This window comes from Melospiza georgiana, unplaced genomic scaffold, assembly GCF_028018845.1.
Source record: "Melospiza georgiana isolate bMelGeo1 unplaced genomic scaffold, bMelGeo1.pri scaffold_29, whole genome shotgun sequence".
In the NCBI taxonomy this organism is placed as follows: Eukaryota; Metazoa; Chordata; class Aves; order Passeriformes; family Passerellidae; genus Melospiza; species Melospiza georgiana.
Window position 1 is genome coordinate 3,468,987 of NW_026652215.1, and position 19,053 is coordinate 3,488,039.

The 19,053-nt window shown below is 50.9% G+C and overlaps 2 protein-coding genes across 2 annotated transcripts in view; both read left to right on the plus strand.

Annotated features, from left to right (window-relative positions):
• The window catches only part of LOC131096362 (olfactory receptor 14J1-like), a gene marked incomplete at its 5' end in the record, with an annotated part of 33,899 nt that extends 21,056 nt beyond the window's left edge, over window positions 1–12,843 (plus strand). The window contains one exon of the mRNA XM_058044702.1: window positions 12,598–12,843. Coding sequence (XP_057900685.1) covers window positions 12,598–12,843 — 246 coding nt within the window. The remainder of the gene's footprint in view (window positions 1–12,597) is intronic.
• A 2,388-nt stretch (window positions 12,844–15,231) lies between these two features.
• Window positions 15,232–18,150, plus strand: LOC131096363 (serine/threonine-protein kinase pim-1-like). The gene is made up of 6 exons (XM_058044703.1): window positions 15,232–15,378; window positions 15,640–16,257; window positions 16,381–16,431; window positions 16,629–16,995; window positions 17,619–17,795; window positions 18,044–18,150. The coding sequence occupies exons 1-6, from the start codon at window positions 15,232–15,234 to the stop codon at window positions 18,148–18,150; spliced, it is 1,467 nt and encodes a 488-aa protein (XP_057900686.1).
• Window positions 18,151–19,053: the final 903 nt, after the last annotated feature.

A 19,053-nucleotide genomic window follows, 5' to 3' on the forward strand; every position in this document is an offset into this window, starting at 1 on the left:
GAAACATCATCCGAGGTCAGGTCAGGAAAATACTAAGGAAACAGAGGTCTGGGTTAAGTATAAGAACCCAAGTACAGGATTATGGGAAAAACCTGCAAAAGTATTATATTGGGGTCGGGGGTATCTTTGTGTTTCCTCACCTACAGGGCCTTTGTGGGTGCCTGCTAAGTGGACTAAACCTGTTTTTGATGCAGCCTCTGGTGGATCGCCTTACGGAGGAGGACAAGGAGCGACTGGGGAAGAAACTGCTTCTAGTCCTACAACCGCTACTGTTACAATTGAAGGGGTACTGGGGTACTCGGAAGCGGTGGACAGAGCACTGACACGTCACTACCGGACGGCCCAGGAGTTGATTGGTTTCATTGACTCATTATCAACTTTTCACTTAACAGATCCAGCGAAACTACATTGCCTTGACTGTCACAATCCACATTGTGCTGCCTGGATAGCTCTACGTTGTGGGGGTTGTAAAAGAACTTTTTGGATAGAACAATCATTATTACGGGATTTGTGGTGTCATACTTGTGAACACGAGCATACGTGGGGAAAAAGCTGGCAAGATGAATTAAGGAGACAAACGGGGCAAAACGCATATATAGCTTTAAATCTTTATGAGTCTCCTGAACAGAAGGTTCTTGCTTATTATCGATGGGAAATACAATGTATTGTAAATAGAATTAAGGTTCAAAGTAAATCACGTATAGTTTCTATAAGGTGTAGGAAATTAGTGCCTTTAACACAGCATTCCGTTGTAGGACCCTTCCAAGGGGATCCTGATAGAGCATTAGATTGCTGCATTGATAAGTTGCAAAAATTAAGCTTGAAAGTGGCAGGACCAGTGAAATTAGGAGCAGTAAGATTGAAGACAGATAAGAAAAAGAAGGCAAAAAAGGGAACGGTCTCATTTGAATAGGGGTATCAGTGATTGCTAATTAATTTTCTATGATTAGAACAATTTTACTGTTGTGGGACCCTCGGGAGGATATAGTTGTTGAGGAGGATAACGAACAAGAACTACGATTACGAAATAAGATACACCTTGTGTTAAAGAAAGACCTTGAGCTGTTAGCCTCATATAGTAAAAAGGCTGAAGAGGCTTTGCAATCACCACCATTGAATTGGTTGCATTGGGTTGAAGATACACAATTTTATACTGGTCCTTACTTACATTCGCTTCCTTGTTATGTTTGCAAAAAGGATAAAGATAAATGCTATGCATGGGTAGCTTTGCATTGTGCAGATTGTAATCAGGTTTATTGGTATTCACAGAAGTCATTGGGATATTTATGGTGTACATCTTGTTTTGGAAAGTGGATTCGAAATCATATCTGGGTTAGAGCTCTTGAACAAAGTACTGGCCTGCCAGGACGGACAGGATTACAGCTTTTTGAGAGTGCAGAACAAGTGGTTATAGCATATCTTAGGTGGAAGTTACAGGAAAACCTTAGAATATTTGAAATTACTAAAGCCTCACGCATCATAGCAGCTCGCTGCAAAGCTGATTTACCTTCAAACTTACCTCGTGCTATACTTGTGAGCAAGGATGCTGATTTAGAATTAGATCAGTATATTCAAGGATTGACTCAGCCTTACAATAGACAATCTAGCAAACCAGGGAAAAGACAGCGAAGAAAGGAAAAACAACGTAAGCAGAAGGAAGAAAAGGAGAAGCAAAGCAAGCAGAAAGAAAAATGAGGTTTGTTTTTGTAATACTGCTCAATGCTGTAGCAAGTGAAGCAGTAGGAGTAACACACTTTAGTCAACCAAGGGAAAATTTATGGGTAACACTTGCTAATCAAACTAACCAATCATCACTTTGTCTTAGTCTTGGAGGAGTCACTAACCCATTTCGAACATGCCTGGTGGGACTTCCGGTGTGGTCTCCTGGAGAATTTTGCAGTTTGATAAACAATCAAACCTTATGTATGTCTAACATGTCAAACATCACATTGCCGGTGCAACAAGGGTATACTGCAGGTCAGAGTGATGGCTATCGTCAATGCTTACTAATCCAATCACTTAACACCTCTTTGCATTCTCCTCCTGAGGAATTGGATCTTTTTGGAAGTACAAATGCCAGCATATCTAACACTACAGCTGGTGGATAGTTTAGCTTCAAACTTTCGGGTGCTCAGAATTTAAACCAACCTAAAGAAACATGGGCCACCCTAGATTCATCCCTGAATGTGAGTGAACTCTCTCCACAGCATTACAGTCAATGTAACGGCACAAATATCACAGCACCAATGAAATTACCCACAGGAATATTTTTGATTTGTGGAGACAGGGCATGGAATGGTATACCAGCTAAACCACAGGGTGGACCCTGTTTCTTAGGAAAATTGTCACTGTTTCATCCTAATGTGTCCTTGCTAATGCAGCTGAGTCAAAATTCAAACAGGAGAAAACGTAGCATACATGACTTAGACTGCAGCAAGATAGGAGATCCACGGTTTTGGGGCACATTCAAACAGGTGGTGGTTTCAACTATCTTACCAGGAGGATCTGCCAATAAAGCCATGAATTTAGCAAAACAATTAGGATGCTGGGCAAGGGATGAGCTGAACAAGACATCACAAATTCTAGACATGTTAACTGCAGATGTGCAAAGTGTTAACCATGCTGTTTAGCAAAATAGAGCTGCTGTAGATTTTTTGCTCTTAGCACAAGGACATGGATGTGAAGAGTTCGAGGGAATGTGTTGCATGAATCTGTCTGATCATTCGGTGTCCATTCACACTAAGATAAAAGAATTACAACAGGGACTTCACAAACTTAAGGAAGAAGACGGTTTAGGAATTGACGAATGGCTTAAAGGCTTAGGACTTGGACCGTGGCTGAGGAACCTTGTGATCTATGCTATAGGACTGCTGGGTGTAATTTTACTGTTTTTGCTTATTTTGCCTTGTATCTTTAACTGTATCCAAAACATGGTCAGCCGTACAATAGCAAAAACATGGCAAACTAATCTCCTTGCACAAGAAGAAAACGGGGGAAATGTGGAGAGTATTATTAATAATTGGTTAGCTGAGAAAGGCCACACTGATATAATGCCACTGGTTAAGCTGAAGGAGAAAAGTCAGCAGTCAGCAAGCTGAAAGGAAGAGTCAGCAGCGACCTTGCTGCAACATGAGGATAGGGAGTTGAGATTAGTCCTGAATATATCCTAAGAATATGTAGAAAGTATCAAAAGTAGAACCATAGGAATGTAGAAGTAGGCGTAGGTGCTGATATGTAACTGACCAATCCTGAGCTCAACTTTTGCAATATGTATGAAGCTCATTATTAACTGTATTTAACCCGCCGTACTGATCAATAAAATTGAGCCTGTGATGATCAAATTGATGTCCTGGTTCCCTTCCGCCGACACCAGGACAAAGCGGAGTGGTTTCCCTGCTGTCCCCCAGCCCTTGCTGGCCCCAGGCGCTGATGGCATTTGTGCTCCCTCAGGTTCATGTCCCCACACCAACAGCATGGGGGTGCTCCCCCTGCTGTGTGCAATGCAAACAGGGGCTGCTGAGCCAGTGCTGCCGTGTCTGTGCCTGCAAGGATGGGGCACCTGTGTGAGCTGGGAGAGAGGCCAGGGCTGCAGAGGGGGGGATGTTGTTGGCAGCTCCATGAGGGGGATGTGGGACACTGCCCTGGGCTGTGCAGCGCACTGGGGATGGATCAGCCCCTGCTCTGCTGCTCTTTCCCATCTCCCCCAGGGCCCTTGCAGAGCCCCAGCCATGCTGTTTGCCCCCAGCCTGCCCACGGTCAGCCTGGGGCTGCTCACGGGGCTTTTCTGTGCTGAGCATTGGCCTGGGTGTGTTCTTGAGAGAGCCTGGGCAAGGAGCCTGGAGCCCCCAGGCCCTGGCCTGAGGCGTCAGCGCTGCCCCAGCAGTGCCCATGGCCTGTCCCTGCTGCAGCCCCGGCACTGCCACCCCCAGGGCTGTGCCCGGCCCCGAGAGCACTCAGGCCCTGCAGCAATACCAGGGCCACCAGGGCAGTGGGGCAGGGCCATGGCAGCAGCACTGGCAACACCAAGTGCTGCTGCTGCTGGGCACAGCTGCTGGGCCAGCACTGATCTGCCCCATCTCTGCACACAGACATTGCTGCTGCAGCTCCAGAGAAGGCAACAAAAGGGCATCTGTGCAGAAAACTCTGCTGGGACATCCTTTAGCTGCTTTAAAGGCACTGAGGGTGCAGCCCCACATTTACACAGTCTGTGCTACAGTGAGTGTGGAGAGAAACAAAATGACAAATGGCATTTTCAGTGACATTATTTTGTGGAAAATACAGAAGGGCTTGACAGCTACCTTACAAGAAAAGCTGAGGTAATGGATGAAATAACAATTGATGATTTTAGAGTGTATCCATAGCAAGGAAGAAGACAAAGCATCAGCATACGAACAGATTTGAAAAGATACATGTAAATTTTTGTAAGCTAGACTAGGTGCATGCATAAATGTGTATACGTACCTTATTAAATTTCTGTAAAACTTTTGCTAATTAAATTGATACAAAGATCTTTGCTCTAATGAATATAATAAGTTATTGTGATGTACTTAATGACTTTAAGATGATGCTTTCTTAAAAGTATATAAACTAGAGAACACATGTTGGTCACATCCAATCTAAGAGTATCAGACAAGATTAAAAAAGTAAAACAAAGAAAAGGAACCTCCAAAATGAAACGAACAGAACGTATCAAAAATGAGTTTTATTACAAGTGATTTGCAGAAATTGGACAGCAGTTTAATGTTCCTGGAAGCATCCAGTCATCAGTCTCCACACTGCAGCCTTGAGCTCCTGGTTCCTCAGGCTGTAGATGAGCGGGTTCAGGGCTGGAGGTACCATCGAGTACAGAACTGACAGGGCCAGATCCGGGGATGGGGAGGACATGGAGGGGGGCTTCAGATGAGCAAACGCTGCAGTGCTGAGAAACAGGGAGACCACAGCCAGGTGAGGGAGGCAGGTGGAAAAAGCTTTGTACCGTCCCTGCTCAGAGGGGATCCTCAGCACGGCCTTGAAGATCTGAATATAGGAGAAAACAATGAACACGAAACAACCAAAATTTAAACACACACTTACAGCAATTGGGACAAATTCCCTGAGATAATGTTTGGAGCAAGAGAGCTTGATGATCTGTGGGATTTCACAGAAGAACTGGCCCAGGGCATCGCCATGGCACAGGGGCAGGGAAAATGTATTGGCTGTGAGAAGCAGAGCAGTGAGAAAGGCACTGGCCCAGGCAGCTGCTGCCATGTGGGCACAAGCTCTGCTGCCCAAGAGGGTCCCGTAGTGCAGGGGTTTACAGATGGACACGTAGCGGTTGTAGCTCATGACAGTCAAGAGATAAAACTCTGTTGCTGCCCAGAAAACAAAAAAAAAATACTTGAGCAGCACATCCTGTGTAGGAGATGTTCCTGGTGTCCCAGAGGGAATTGTGCATGGCTTTGGGGACAGTGGTGCAGATGGAGCCCAGGTCAATGAGGGCCAGGTTGAGCAGGAAGAAGAACATGGGTGTGTGCAGGTGGTGGCCGCAGGCTACAGCGCTGATGATGAGGCCGTTGGCCAGGAGGGCAGCCAGGGAGATGCCCAGCAAGAGGCAGAAGTGCAGGAGCTGCAGCTGCCGCATGTCTGCCAATGCCAGCAGGAGGAAGTGCCTGATGGAGCTGCTGTTGGACATTTGCTGTGCCTTGGCATGGGGATCTGTAAAAAAGTAATCATGGAATACTTGGGTTTAGGAGAGGACTTGAAATATCCCAGCACAGCCTGGGGGCACCCTCCGCCCACTGCCTGCCCAGAGCTCTTGCTACCTGGAGCTGTCCCTGCCAGCAGCTGATTCTCTGTGCCCAGGGCTGGGCCCTGCCAGTGCTGCCAGATCCCAGCCCAGCCCTGGGCACTCAGCTCTGCCCTGCAGACCCCTCCCAGCTCAGGCACTGCCCAGGGGCAGCTCTGGCTCTGCAGACTCTGATGGCAACGTCAGAGGAACCCTGAGGAGGCTGAAAAAGCAACACTGATGCTGCCTCTAAATGGTGCTTGGCTGATTTCTGCGCTGCCTAGTTTATTCATATCTGGGAGATTTTGTTTGGTTTTTTTTTAGTATCATTCTGATATTAAAAATATCTATGTGCTATTTCACATACAGGCAACCTAGAGCAGAGATTAATAAAGCAGGTTTTCCCCTTTTATGAAACCCCTTCCTCACTGTGCTCCCTGTATAATCTACTTGGACATGTTGTGGAGTTAAGTGACATGCTGGGACCAGTGCTGAACAATGCAGCATCACCACCACACAAGGATAACACATCCAAGACTAACCAGCTGTTTGTCCCACCAAGATCTTGTACTCCAGTGCTGGGAGCAGCTGCCAGGGCTGGCTGAGAGCTGTCCCTGGACTGCAGCAGAGTCCCTGATCCAGCACTGCACCCTGGGCTGCAGGACCCTGCTCTGCACGACAGTCCTGGGCACCCCTGGCTGCTCTGCACAAGAGACAATCAGAGAATGTACTCACAGGGTCTGTAGGCATTGGGATGTTCCAGCGTTAGGAGATGGCTCCAGGAGCTGCAGCTGCATTGTCCTGCAGCTAGAGGTTCCTGTGCCAAGGCATTGATTCTGCCCCAGGCACTTCTCAGCACCTTCCCAGCCCTGACTGATTGAAGCTCTCTGTGCCTCTGTGCTGTGCCCAGGGTGGCTGCAGGCAGTGCCCCAGCCCTGCTGGGCTGGCAGAAGAGCTGCTCATCAAGAGAAATGTGCTTTTGAAGCTCCTCTTGGTTACCAGGAGCTGCCTCTGTGCCACGAGCCGAGCCCAGCTCAGCAGCACAGACACAGCACAAGGACTTTAATGAGCCTTTGGGGCTTTGTGCTCAGGCCCTGAACATCAGGCACTGATAAGGAACTGAAGAAACCTCTCCAGAAATCCAAGTCACAATCCAACTCCAAAGTTTCTTGGACTTTTAATGGGTCCCACTGAGGGACACAACTGAGAAAGTGTCCCCAGGTAGAGCAGAGAACTGGAGGCAATGATGACAGGTGAGGACAAAGAGAAGCCAAGTCTGGTGCCCTGGGGCTCAGAAAGGTCTGTGCCACCAAGGGCTGTGAGGAGACACCTTGTCCTGAGGCCCTGGGGCCTCCTGGCACAGCCCCAGCCAGGCTGGGCACTGTCAGCCCCTTGTCCTGCCCTCAGCATCCCCCACTAGCCGACATCCCAGTGGCCTCAAGAATCTGCTGGAAGGAGTCCCTGGGGAGCCTTGCTCAGGAATGGCCCTGGGGAGTCTTTAATGCTCCCTGAAGGGATTGCAGGTTTTTGAAAGGACTTTGAGTTTGGCTTTTGCCTTGGAGTCTCTGAGAGGTTTGTGCAATCATGGCCTCCAATTATCTGCAGTAATTATTCCCTGGAGAGGCTTTGTCAGTAACAACACTCAGTGGAGGTCATTAATATTTCATGGTTCTTCAGTTATTTTAAGGTACTTGGTGTTTCACTTTTGATACAGACTCTGTGAGAGTTTTGTGCAATCATGCCCCCAATTATCTATTTTAACGAGTCCCTTGAGAGCTTTGTACTGAAATTTAGCAGGGCTCATTAATGCCTAAAGATACTCAAGATTTTTAAGGTACTTTATGGATTTAAGAATACTTTTAGGTACTTTTAAGGTGTTTCCTTCCCAAACTGAGTGTCTGAGAGGCTTTTGTGCCATTCTGGCTTCCAATTCTCTTTTCCAAGGACTCCATGAGGAGCCTGTGTTGGGTATCTTCGCCCCTTTCTGTTTTACAACCAAGATGGAACTGAAAGAATTTTGTAAGACTTTCTAAAAGCATCCAAACAAACATGGGACAATTAACAATACAACAGCAACCACTAAGAGAATGAATAGTCCTGTTTTAGCTAGATATCATCCAACCCTTTAGTCCCTTGGATTGGAAGAGTTCATTGACCCAGTCTTTGTTTTCCACTTGAAGCTTCTTGAACCCTTTCTTCAGTACCTGAATGCCCTTATGGATTGACTCGCTGTGGCTGGAGAGGTTCATGCAAAACATGCCCTCAGAGTCTACACAGCCATGCCCATGTGCCCAGAATAAAAACTTTATCGCTCTTTTGCAAGGTGGCATGTCTGATGGTCTATTTCTCTGAGAGCACGCCACTCAATGTGAGGGAGGTAGCATTGGTTTGCTTACTTGACAGGCACCCAAGATGGTCTGCTTGTCCTAAAGCTTTAGCTGCAGCCACCCAAGGTGGTCCAAATTGGGAGTGCTGCCATCCGATACCTGGATTAAAGCTTTCAAAGCCATCTCTTTGGTATCATTCAATACTTCTCTGGCGATACCTACTGGTTGATCGTCTGGTAGGCTGTGTTGTCCTTCTCCAGCTAGATGGTTGATTGTCAATTCCCCCCTTGCCTCATTATTAGCATAGTCTGCTATTAATTGATTCAGCAAACACTTCCATCCCTCTTCCCACAGGGTGTATTTTGTAGGTGAGAACAACATGGTCATAATATATTTTAAATCATAGGGGGTTAAGACATGTGCTTTAACCATGGCCCTCATTAGTCCATTAAAACAAGGTAAGTCCTTCCTATGGTCTTTACCTGCCCGACACAGCTCCCTTATTTCCCCAGAAACCAATGGCTGTTACCTGGGATTCGGCCCTCTTCTTTCATAACATACAGGGGCCACAAGGAGTTTTGAGACTATTTGCCAGTCTCCTTCCTTAACTGATTCTTTCCAGATCCTTTCCTGGGGATCTTCTGGGGTTGACGGGTGGGATGGTTCTGGGGAATCCAAACTGTCTTCTCGGGAGGAAGAATAACTTGGAGGAGAATTATTTGGATTAGAAATAGTGGGACCGTTGGGCTTGGTACCTTGAGCATAGGGTTATATTGTTGCCGGAGGGTGATGAATATGACGCTGCCATTTTGTCAGGTGTTGGGGAGGAAGGGCCTTGATTTAGGATGGCAGACTTCAGGGCTGGTCTTCTGGAGGCATGGCCCAGGCTGAAGGTGGAATGATTGAAAGTGGGCGCGTGACGTCTGGAGGTTCATTCAGGGCAGAATAGAAGGTTGTGGTAGCAGGAAGCGGAGGAGCCAAGGTGGAGGGAGGACGGTCAGGCTCATGGGCATCTGGAAAATTTTTAATGATCCACCTCACAATTGATTTTTTTTTGTTCTTTGAAGATACTTGGTCATGATCAGTGAGAATTAACTTAAAGCATCCATATACACACCTTTCTACTTTGGACTTCCAGCTGCCCATTTTTCTCTTTCTCGGCCTTAGGTGGAAGAGCCACTGGAACACCCCAAATCAGTTAAGGGATGTTGATTCATATTGTAAAAACACAGTGGCAAAATGGGCAATAATTCTTCTGCCTTTCCCCAAACCCACCTGCAATCCTACATAGGTGCAACCATCATTGTCCCTGGAGATCCTGGCCAAGGTCCCTCAAAGCAATGATGAATGTGCCAGCCCAGCACAATCCAAAATCCCGGGGAGCGCTGGCCTATCCATCAGCTAACCCCAGCTGACATGACTGAATGTCAGGGTCCCTGTTCGGGTGCCAAAGGTCACAATGAGGGTGGCTGTGACAAATCTTTCTGGTTCCCAAACTTTAGGGCAAGGATGGTGAAAATGAAAAGAAGCAGATGCTGGGGAAGATGAAACATGAAAGCCTTCTAAATATGATTGCCTGGCAAAAGATTTTGAGAATATGGAAACTATAAGTGAGATTGAAATGAAAGCAAGCTTTGAGATACCAAGCCTTAGTTACTGTAATAGTGGAAAACAATGGTATGCCCGACTGAAGGTAGTCTTCTTTTGATGAAACAATACCCTCTGCTTGCAGACAAGTCCAAGTGTCAGAGCAGACTGTACTAGTTTGTCAGAAGGAGTCCGAAGTGTAGTTTTCAGGGTTTAAAATGTAGCACAGTATGGTAATGTAATGATTCTTATAGCCTGTATGTAAATGCTATCAGATTTGTATCTTGTACTATATTGGTTAGTGAAAATTAGAATATACAGCACAGAAGAAGATTTATTGTATAGTAATGGAAACTCCCCTCCTCTTTTGGGCATCCATTTTGGGCGTCTCTTTCAATCTCCTCTTTTGGGCCTGCTCTGAGCTGTGGCTGGCAGCTCCAAACAAGGTCCCTGCACCCACACCCTTTGCAATAAACCACAACTTCCAAGACCTGGCTTCAGAGATCTCTGGTCTCCATCCGTCCCAACCGTCCAAGCCCCTGATGATCCTACAAGCAGGATCAATGAGTTTGCCCAAAAAGAACTTTAGTAACAGGTGAAAAACAATTAACATGGAGAAGTCAAGCGCAGTGCAAGGGGTGGGATTCAAAGACCTGAGATAAAGGCGAAGCAACAATATATACACTCGAGGGTAGAACACTCTAGAACAATAACCATATAGGGGACACAAGTAACCAGTAGGGGAGGAGAACTTGGACAACTTAGCATAACAACACTAAAGGCTCATGGGGGAACTCTCTAACTCACCTTAAGTTAAACAAATGATTCCCAGGGCTTGAAACTCAAGCCCAGTACTTCCGAGGTAAAATCTGTCTGACTGAGTTACAGCTGGGCTAACTCACACACCGCTGTTTTGCTCTGGTCCCTTGGGACCGTGTGGCCCAACAGAGCCACAAAGATGTCCTGGGTTCCACAAGGCTCCACAGTATCACAATGGTCCCTTGGATCCATGGTGCTTGGCAGTGTCACAATGGCCCCTTCATTTTACAAGGCTCCCAAGTGTCACATTGGCCTCCATAGGAAGGAAATCACGCAGCCCTCATGTTTCAGGAGCTGATGAACAGCAATCACCAGATGCCAAGGCAAGCCTGACCTGTCTGTCCTGGCAGGTTTCCTTTGAGCAACTCTTAGATTTTTGAAATGATGAATGTGGAGTCCTAATTTAAAACATTTGTGCCTGGAGAAGAGGGATGGGGTTTTTTTCATAAAAAGAAAAGCACAGAGCCCTTTCCAGTGTTTGGAAAACAGGTGAGTGCTGCCCCTCAGGAGTCAAAGACCAGCCAGACTTGTCTGTCCTGGGAGCTTTTGTCTGGGAGCAATCCTTGGATACACAGAAATTTGGAGGTGGAATACTAATTTTGGCCATGGATGCCAGGAAAAGATGGACAGCTCTTTTCCATAAGAAAGTGCAGAGCCTCAGTGTTTCAGCGGCAGATGGGAGTGGCATTCCACATTCCAAGGTCAGCCAGACCTGTCAGGTGAACCATGGGAGGCCAAGGCAGCCACACCTATTTCATGTTGCCTTGGTTCCACAGGGCCCTGCAGTGTCACAATGGCTCCTTGCTTGTATGAGGCCTTGCAGTGCCGCAATGGTTCTCTTGCTTCCATGATGCCCTGAGGTGTCATAATAGCTCCTTGGTTACACAAGTCCTTAAGGATCCTAATGGTCTCCATGGTTCCACAAGCACAAGGCACCACAGTGCCATAATGGACTTTGGTTTCCATGAAGCCTCACTGTGTCCAATGGCCCCTTGGTTCCATTGGGGTCCAGTAGTGCAACAATGATTCCCTTGGTTCCACAACTTCCCATAGTGTCACAATGGCCCCTTCCTTCCATAAGGCCCTGCAGGGTCACAATTGTCTCCCTGATTCCATGGGGCCTTGCAATGCCACAATGCTCTCCATGGATCCATGGTGCCCTGCAGGATCACAATGGCCCTTTGGCTCCACGAGGCCCTGAAATGCAGCAATGGCCTCTTGATTCCACAAAGCCCTGCTGCTTCACACTGGCCCCTTGGGACCATGCAGCCCAACAGACCCACAAAGATATCCTTGGTTCCACAAGGCCCCACAGTGTCACTGTGGCCCCTGGGATCCATGATACCCTGCAGGGTCACAATGTTCCTCTTGGTTCCTTAAGGGCCTACAGTGTAACAGGTTCCACAAGGGCCTGCAGTGTCACCATGGTCCATTGTTTCCACAATGCTCCGCAGTGTCACAATGGTCTCATAGGAAGGAAACAAGTGAGCCCCAGTGGTGCAGGGGCAGTCACCAGAGAGGCAGTCACAAGAGGCCAAGCCTAGCCAGACTTGTGTCATCCTGATTTTTTAAGATTTTCAAGCCTTCTGATGTTGACATTCTTGTGGGGAACTTTCTTACACACTTTCTATAAATAACTCACTGTTTTGCATTCCTTTATGGAGGACGAGAGAGTTGAAGGGCTGTTGGTTTGACCAGTATCATTGGAGAGGTGGCACTGTCACCTTCCGATCAGCTGTCACTTTTGGAAAACTATAAATGTTGGAGTCAGAATATAAACTTCACATTTTTTCTTCACCTTGAGAACAGCCATGTGTGCTTCTGTTCTTTCCTGTCCTCTAGTGACATCAGGTGACTGCCAAAGTGTACTGCAGCCTAGGCTGAGACAGAGTCTGGATTGCCGGTATTGTCCCCCCTCTTTGGTGCTTTGCCCGCTGTTCTTGGGGTGATGGCAACCTCTGTGGGTTTCGAGAAGGATTTCCTCATTTTGGACCTCTGGAGGGGGTCCTGGAGTGGAAACAGGTTTCTATTTCCTGGTATGATTTTGAGCGATTGCTTCTGTGGGCCCGAGAGCGAGGGCTCTTTTCGGACTCTGGGAAGGTGTTCTCCAAGGAGAAGTGGTCTCTTGTGGGGGTCCGCCGCATGAAGGCCCTCTTTGATGATTGCACCGTAGATGTGGGATTGCTGCTGGTGCAGTGGAAAAAGTGTGAGGATCTTTGGTGGGAGTCTGGTTCTTGTACCCCTCGGAGTTCCCAGTGGAGCCCTTCTGTCTCAGACATGGGCAAGGGGGAGTTTGAGTTTCTGTGTGATGTGGAGCTCTCTCCCCACCCTGGGACAGTGTGCTAGGGGATGGGTCCAACTGGGAGATGGTGATGGTTCCCCCAGGGTGGATTTGGCTGTGCCAGGCTCCCTTGTGCCGCTCTGCAGTGATGCGGCTCCACAGGCTGCACCTCTCTCGGCACCCCTCCCCTCCTCCATGTCGGGGATAGGGCCCCGCGCCAGTCTCGTCCTGTTGCAGACATCTTTTCGTTAAAATCCTTTCATTAGGATTTTTCCTGCTGAAGCTGAGACCTTTCAGAAACAAAGTGTAAACAATGGTTATCTGCTGCTGTGTAATGCAACAGGTGGATCCGTGATTGGTCTCCTGTGGATGTTTGGATTTACTGACCACTCCGGCAGAGGTGGGTCTTGCTCTCTGCTGAGACACAGATCTTTGTTATTCATTCTTTTCGATTCTATTCTTAGCTAAGCCTTCTGAGAAACCTTTTTCTTTCTATTTCTTTTTAGTTTAGTTATAATGTAGTATATATATAATAAAATAATAAATCAAGCCTTCTGATCATGGAGTCAACATTCTCGTCTCTCTCTCATCCTGAAAACCACTGTGACCACCATCACATCGTCCCAGTCCGCAGTGGGTTTGCAGACCATGCTGGAACCTGTGCCCACCAAGGCGCCCCTGCCAGGACTGTGGCATGACAGGACGCTGAGGTATTTACCTTTAGTGTGAATGCCGACACGGCCGGTGAGAGGCTGGTGGGTTCCCGGGGCCATGGCCCCTCCTCTTTGATATTGTGGACGCTTCCCTCGTGCCAGGTGACTGTGTGTCTGAGGAACCCTGAGCGTTTCTGGCAAGAAGCCAAAACTAAGATTGACGAGATGACTGAGCCTGTCACTTCATGGCATCTGCTGGGTCGTGGAGCGGCCTCCTCTGGCTCTGCCGGTGCTGCAGGGGGTGCAGGGGGGAGTGGTGTTGACCTGGCTCCCAGTCAGTCATCGCCTCTTGTCCCTGTGGGGCCCAAGGACCAGGACACAGCAGGTGCGGTGGCTTTGCCAGGGGGTTCCCAGGCTTTCCCTGTGCTCAGGGGTGTTACTCATGAGCCCCTTTCACATAAGCTGGAGAGGGAAGTCTGTGATGTGGTTGCTCAGCACTGTTATGAATAAGAAGCTTCACTAGGCCAATATTCAAGCAGCAATCAATTTATTATTTAATATGGTAAAGTGTGAGCAATACAGCTCTGTGTACAGTGGGGGAAGTTTTCCCTCAAACTGCACACCGATAATTGAAGGTTACAGGTATTTATAGGGGTACTCATCAGGTTTTTTTCAGCAATTTTTATTTCCAACCTTTTACTCATCAGCAATTTTTATTCCAAATTACTACATCAAAATTCTATACACTATTGTGATTTTAATTTCTCAGGATGTATCTCAAATGAGTATTCTCAGATGGTGACGGTCCAGTTTCCAAAAGAAGAAAGACGAATCCCATCTGGTGAAGTCCAGCTTCCCAGATGTGTCCACCTTATAACTGCAGAGACTCTAAATCTCATAACAGTGATGTCTAGCTTCCCTTCGGTCGAAACCATAAATCCTTGAGGTGATGTTCATCTTCCTTTCTCAAGCTGTTTTTCTCTGCTTCAATAAGGCGTGAGATAAGCATATTTCCTTTATATATATTCCAAAGCTATAGTTTCAAGGATAAAAGTAATATTCTAAAATTACACTTCAAAAGGTTATTATTGCAGAGCTTTTTATTGATTAAATGCAAGCAAAAAGCAACATCTTTAACACCTTAATTCCAATGCTCTTAAATAAACCAGGGTTAATTGCAAACAAAAGATAAGTTCAAAGGCCTTTTTCCATGCTTTATTTTCCTCAGTTATTATTAGAATTCACAGCTCTCCCATTGTCGGGGTCCACACATTTTGCATTCACAAATACACACATCGCCTGTTTGTACCTGACATGAAACACAGCTTTGCATCTCACACTGCTTTGCTGCAAAAGTCCTGCTGCACACACTGCGCAGTGTGGAAAGCCAAGAGAAGCTGCAGCTGGTGGCAATCTTGTGACAGAAGCTTGACCTTGTTCTCCATGAGAGGTTCTTGGGAAGAGCGGACAGGAGAAGATTCCTGGAAAACTTTAACAGCTTTCCAGAAGTGAAATGAAAATGAAAGAAACAATCCAAGATGTTTTCCTCTGTTTATTTCTATAGTCCCCTTTTCCATGTTGCACTGCTTCTCCATCCCAATAATTCCAGATGCACGTCACCTCTAAAATTGGTGACTTAGTGATTTTTAGATGCTCCAAAATACCATGAGCCACACACAGTTTTCCTTCCCCTGTTTTTACAGGAAAGCAACACTGGAGGTGTCAGTGCAGTGCTGGGCTCAGGTAGGAATCCTACCCCAAGGGAAGTGTCCCGACAGTGTTTGACCCTCAGCAAGGACAATGCACAGCAGCAAGCGAGGGGATCGCTGTGCCAGGGTGCAGGAGTCAGGGCTCTGCATCCGGGCTCAGCACTGCAAAGTTCCCGTGTTTGGGCAGACGGAGGGGCTGTCCCCAGGGCGCGCGGGGCTCGAACGTGGGGCTCGTGGGGCGAGCGGGGAACGGACACGGGGACGAACGGCCCCGGCGCTTCAGTTGCAGCGGCGGCAGCAGCAGCGGCGGCAGCAGGAGCGGCGGCAGCAGAAGCGGCGGCAGCAGAAGCGGCGGCAGCAAAGAGATATTTTGATTACTCTCTTTCTTTCTCTTCTCTCTATCTTCCTCTCTCTCTCCCTTTCCCGCTTTCGGGCACCCTTCTCTCGGGGTCCCTTGCCCGGCGTCCCTCTCCTCTCCCCGCCTCCCTCTCCCCTGCAGGGCTGGGCCATGCCCCCGGCCCGCCCCCGGCCCCGGGCGGGGCTGTCCCGTGCCCGGCCCCGGCCGTCCTGCCGCGGTCTCGCCTCCGCCCGGCTCTGGCTGTACTGGCGATGGCGCTGCTGGGCGGGCATCAGTGCCTGGGGCGGGGGCGGCATCGCCGCCTTTTGCCTCCGCCTGGCCCGAGCCCGGCCCCAGACCCGACGCAGGGTCCGGTCCCGACCCCGGTCCCGACCCCGACCCCGGCCCCGGCCCCGCCCCCGGCCCCGGCCCCGGCCCCGGCTCCTCCCGGACCCCGCGGAGCACACACGCGGCGCGGCCGCTCCCGCCGCCTCCGCTGCGGCTTCCCCGGCCCGAGCTCCGCCGCTCGGCAGCGCGGCCGCCGGCCCCGAGCCTCCCGTGCCGCGTTCCCGGGAGCGAACGCCTGGGCATGGCCGGCCCGGGGCGGGTGAGGGGCGCTCGGGGGTCATTGCTGGCCCCGGGCCGAGCGCTGACAGCCGCGTCCCGCCCGCAGGGACGGCGCAGGAGGCCCTGCTGGAGCGGTACCGGCTGGGATCGCTGCTGGGGCGCGGCGGCTTCGGCAGAGTCTTCTCGGCCACGAGGATCTCGGACGGCGCCCCGGTGAGCGGCGGGGCCGGCGGCGGGCGCAGGAGGAGGGGATGGAAGAGGAGGAGGGCGGAGGGCGGAGGATGGGGCTCGCAGTGCGGGCGGCGAGCTCACCCCGCTGCTGCCCTTGGCTTGCAGGTGGCCATCAAAAGGGTGCCACGGAACCGCGTCCGGCACTGGGGCGAGCTGGTGAGTGAGCGGGGCCAGCAGCCGGGGCTGCCGGCCGGGGATGAGCCGGGGCCCGGCACGGCGGGAGCTGCCAGGACGCCCCGAGGGAGAGCGGGCGTGGGGCCAGCGCAGGGCGCAGAGCATCCCGGGCTGGCTGAGGGCTTCCCCAGGCCTGGCACGGCATCGGCCCCACTGACGGCATCGTGCTCCTCCCGCAGCCCGACGGCACCAGCGCACCCCTGGAGATCGTGCTGCTGGCCAAGGTGTCCACTGGCTTCCCCGGTGTGGTCCAGCTGCTGGAGTGGCTCGAGCTCCCCAACTGCATCGTGATGGTGCTGGAGCGGCCAGAGCAGTGTCAGGACCTGCAGCATTTCATTGGGGCACGGCGGTTCCTGCCCGAGGAGGAGGCGCGGGAGCTGTTCCGCCAGGTGCTGGAGGCCGTGCGGCACTGCACCAGCTGCGGGGTCCTGCACAGGGACATCAAGCCAGAGAACATCCTGGTTGACCTGGACACCGGGCAGGCCAAACTGATTGACTTTGGCTGTGGCACCTACCTACAGGACGCAGTCTACACTCACTTTGCAGGTGAGCCTACACAGGGCTGTGCTCCCGCTGCTGACATCTCATGGCCCAACATCTCCCAGCCCAAGCTGGCTGTGGCATTGGGAGTTCTCCCTTTTGCTGCCAGTCAGGGCACTGAATCTTCAGCTGAGTTGCTTCAGAGCAGGGCTGGGTGGGCAGCCATCTTCCAGCCCTGCTGGCAGCCTTTGCCAGCCACTCTGCCCAGGACTAGGGCTGGGCTGGGGCAGCCAGCCCGACCAAAACCCCCGTGGGTGGGGGTAGCAGAGAGGGGGGCTGGAACCTGTGCCCCAGCCACTTTGGTGTGCAGATGAGAGGAAGGGCTTGGACTGCTCCACTCGCGCTGTTTGCCTTGGCTTCATAATATTTTGGGGGCAATGCAGGCAGGGAGGATAAAGGTGGGTTTTTTCCCCAGCATGGAGTAGGTTTTTCCTTTGCATGTCATGGTCGGGCCTAGCCAGGCTCCCCTCTTCCAGCACCAGAGGCTTCTTTTCCAACCCTAACTTTGTGCACAAGTCCCAGGTGCTGGCGAGAGGGCAGTGGTCACCCTGTGTGCAGGCGCAGGGATGCTGGGGCCAGGCTCTGGGAGCAGCAGCATCCCCCTGATGAACTCCATCTGTATTCCATAGGAACACTGTCGTACAGCCCCCCAGAATGGAATGACTTTGGCTGGTACCACGGCGAGCCAGCTACCATCTGGTCCCTGGGCATCCTGCTGCACCAGATGGTCTGCGGGGAGCACCCTTTCAGGAGGGGCCAGAACCTCAGCTGGGGCCAGCTCCCGCTGCCACAACGGCTCTCTCAAGGTGGATCCTCTTCTCTGGGCACGGGGGGAATGCCAGTGCTGGGAGCCAGCAGCGGGGTCGTGGGCATCCCGCTCTGGCAGCTGCTGAGGAGGTGGCACATGTCCTGCTCTCCTCCAAAACAGGGAATTGATGGGAAAGTTTAGGCCCGGCTCTGAGCACATCCAGCATGGCCTGGGCATGGGAATAGTGGGGTAAAGCAGACAGGAGCCTTCTCTGGCTGACCGTCACTTTCTGCTTTCTCTCCCCAGAGTGCAAAGACCTGATCAGGTGGTGTTTATCCGTGAACTCCTTGGACAGACCCGCACTGGAAGACCTGTTCTGTCATCCTTGGATGTGGGATATTCCTCTGCCGTAGAAGAAGGGAGAGAGCCACAGGCACACTTTGATCCAGAGCCCTGGTAAGTTCCTGCTCCACATATGCCTTGGCAGTCAGAAGCAAAGGAACCCAGAGCTTTTTGTGCTGCCAGTGTCACTGCACCGGGGTCATGGGATGGGAACACACAGCCCTTGTGCTGGAGCTGAGCTGCTCTGCCCAGCACTGGTGGCCGCCATCCCAGCTGGTTTTGTGTGTCCTGGTTCCCTGACAGCTGGGGCACTGGGCAGAGCCCTGAGAGCCTGGTCTGCCCCCAGGGAAGGAGCCCCTGGAGAAGCTGTACCCGGTGGGGATGCTGCTGCTGCTGCTGCTGCTGGAGACAGCGAGGGTGACATCAGGGATGACAAGCTCTTCCTCAGCCTGGCCACGGGAGGCTGAAGGTGATGCACTTTGATTCTGGCACCTTCTTCAAAGCCAAACTCCACAGGGAATTTGCAGATGAGTCCCCACCCAGGGAAATTCTGCCAGATTTGGGCATTGCCCAGCATCGCGGGGAACCAAAGGCTCCCCCTTTGCTGGGGCAGATGCAGCTCATTCTTCAGTCGCTGCCCAGCTGCTTTTGGCAGGGCTGGGAGGAGGGGCTGGGGTGGGTACGAAATGGGAGTGGGCTCCTGGCCCTACCAACAGCCCCCAGCACCCACCGTGCCCTGGGCTGGGGCTGGGGCTGGGGCAGCCAGCCCAACACAAACAAAGCCCCATGGTGGGAGCAGAGGTGGGGCTCCAGAACCTGTGCACAGCTGCTTTGCTGTGCAGGCAAGGAAGGGCTGGGCTGCTCCACTGCCCTTGTTTGCTTCGGGGTCACCGTGATTTTGGGGGGCAGTGCAGGGAGGAAGAGAGAAAGTGTGGGCTTCCCTCACCAGTGGGTGGGTTTTTCCTTGGCATGCA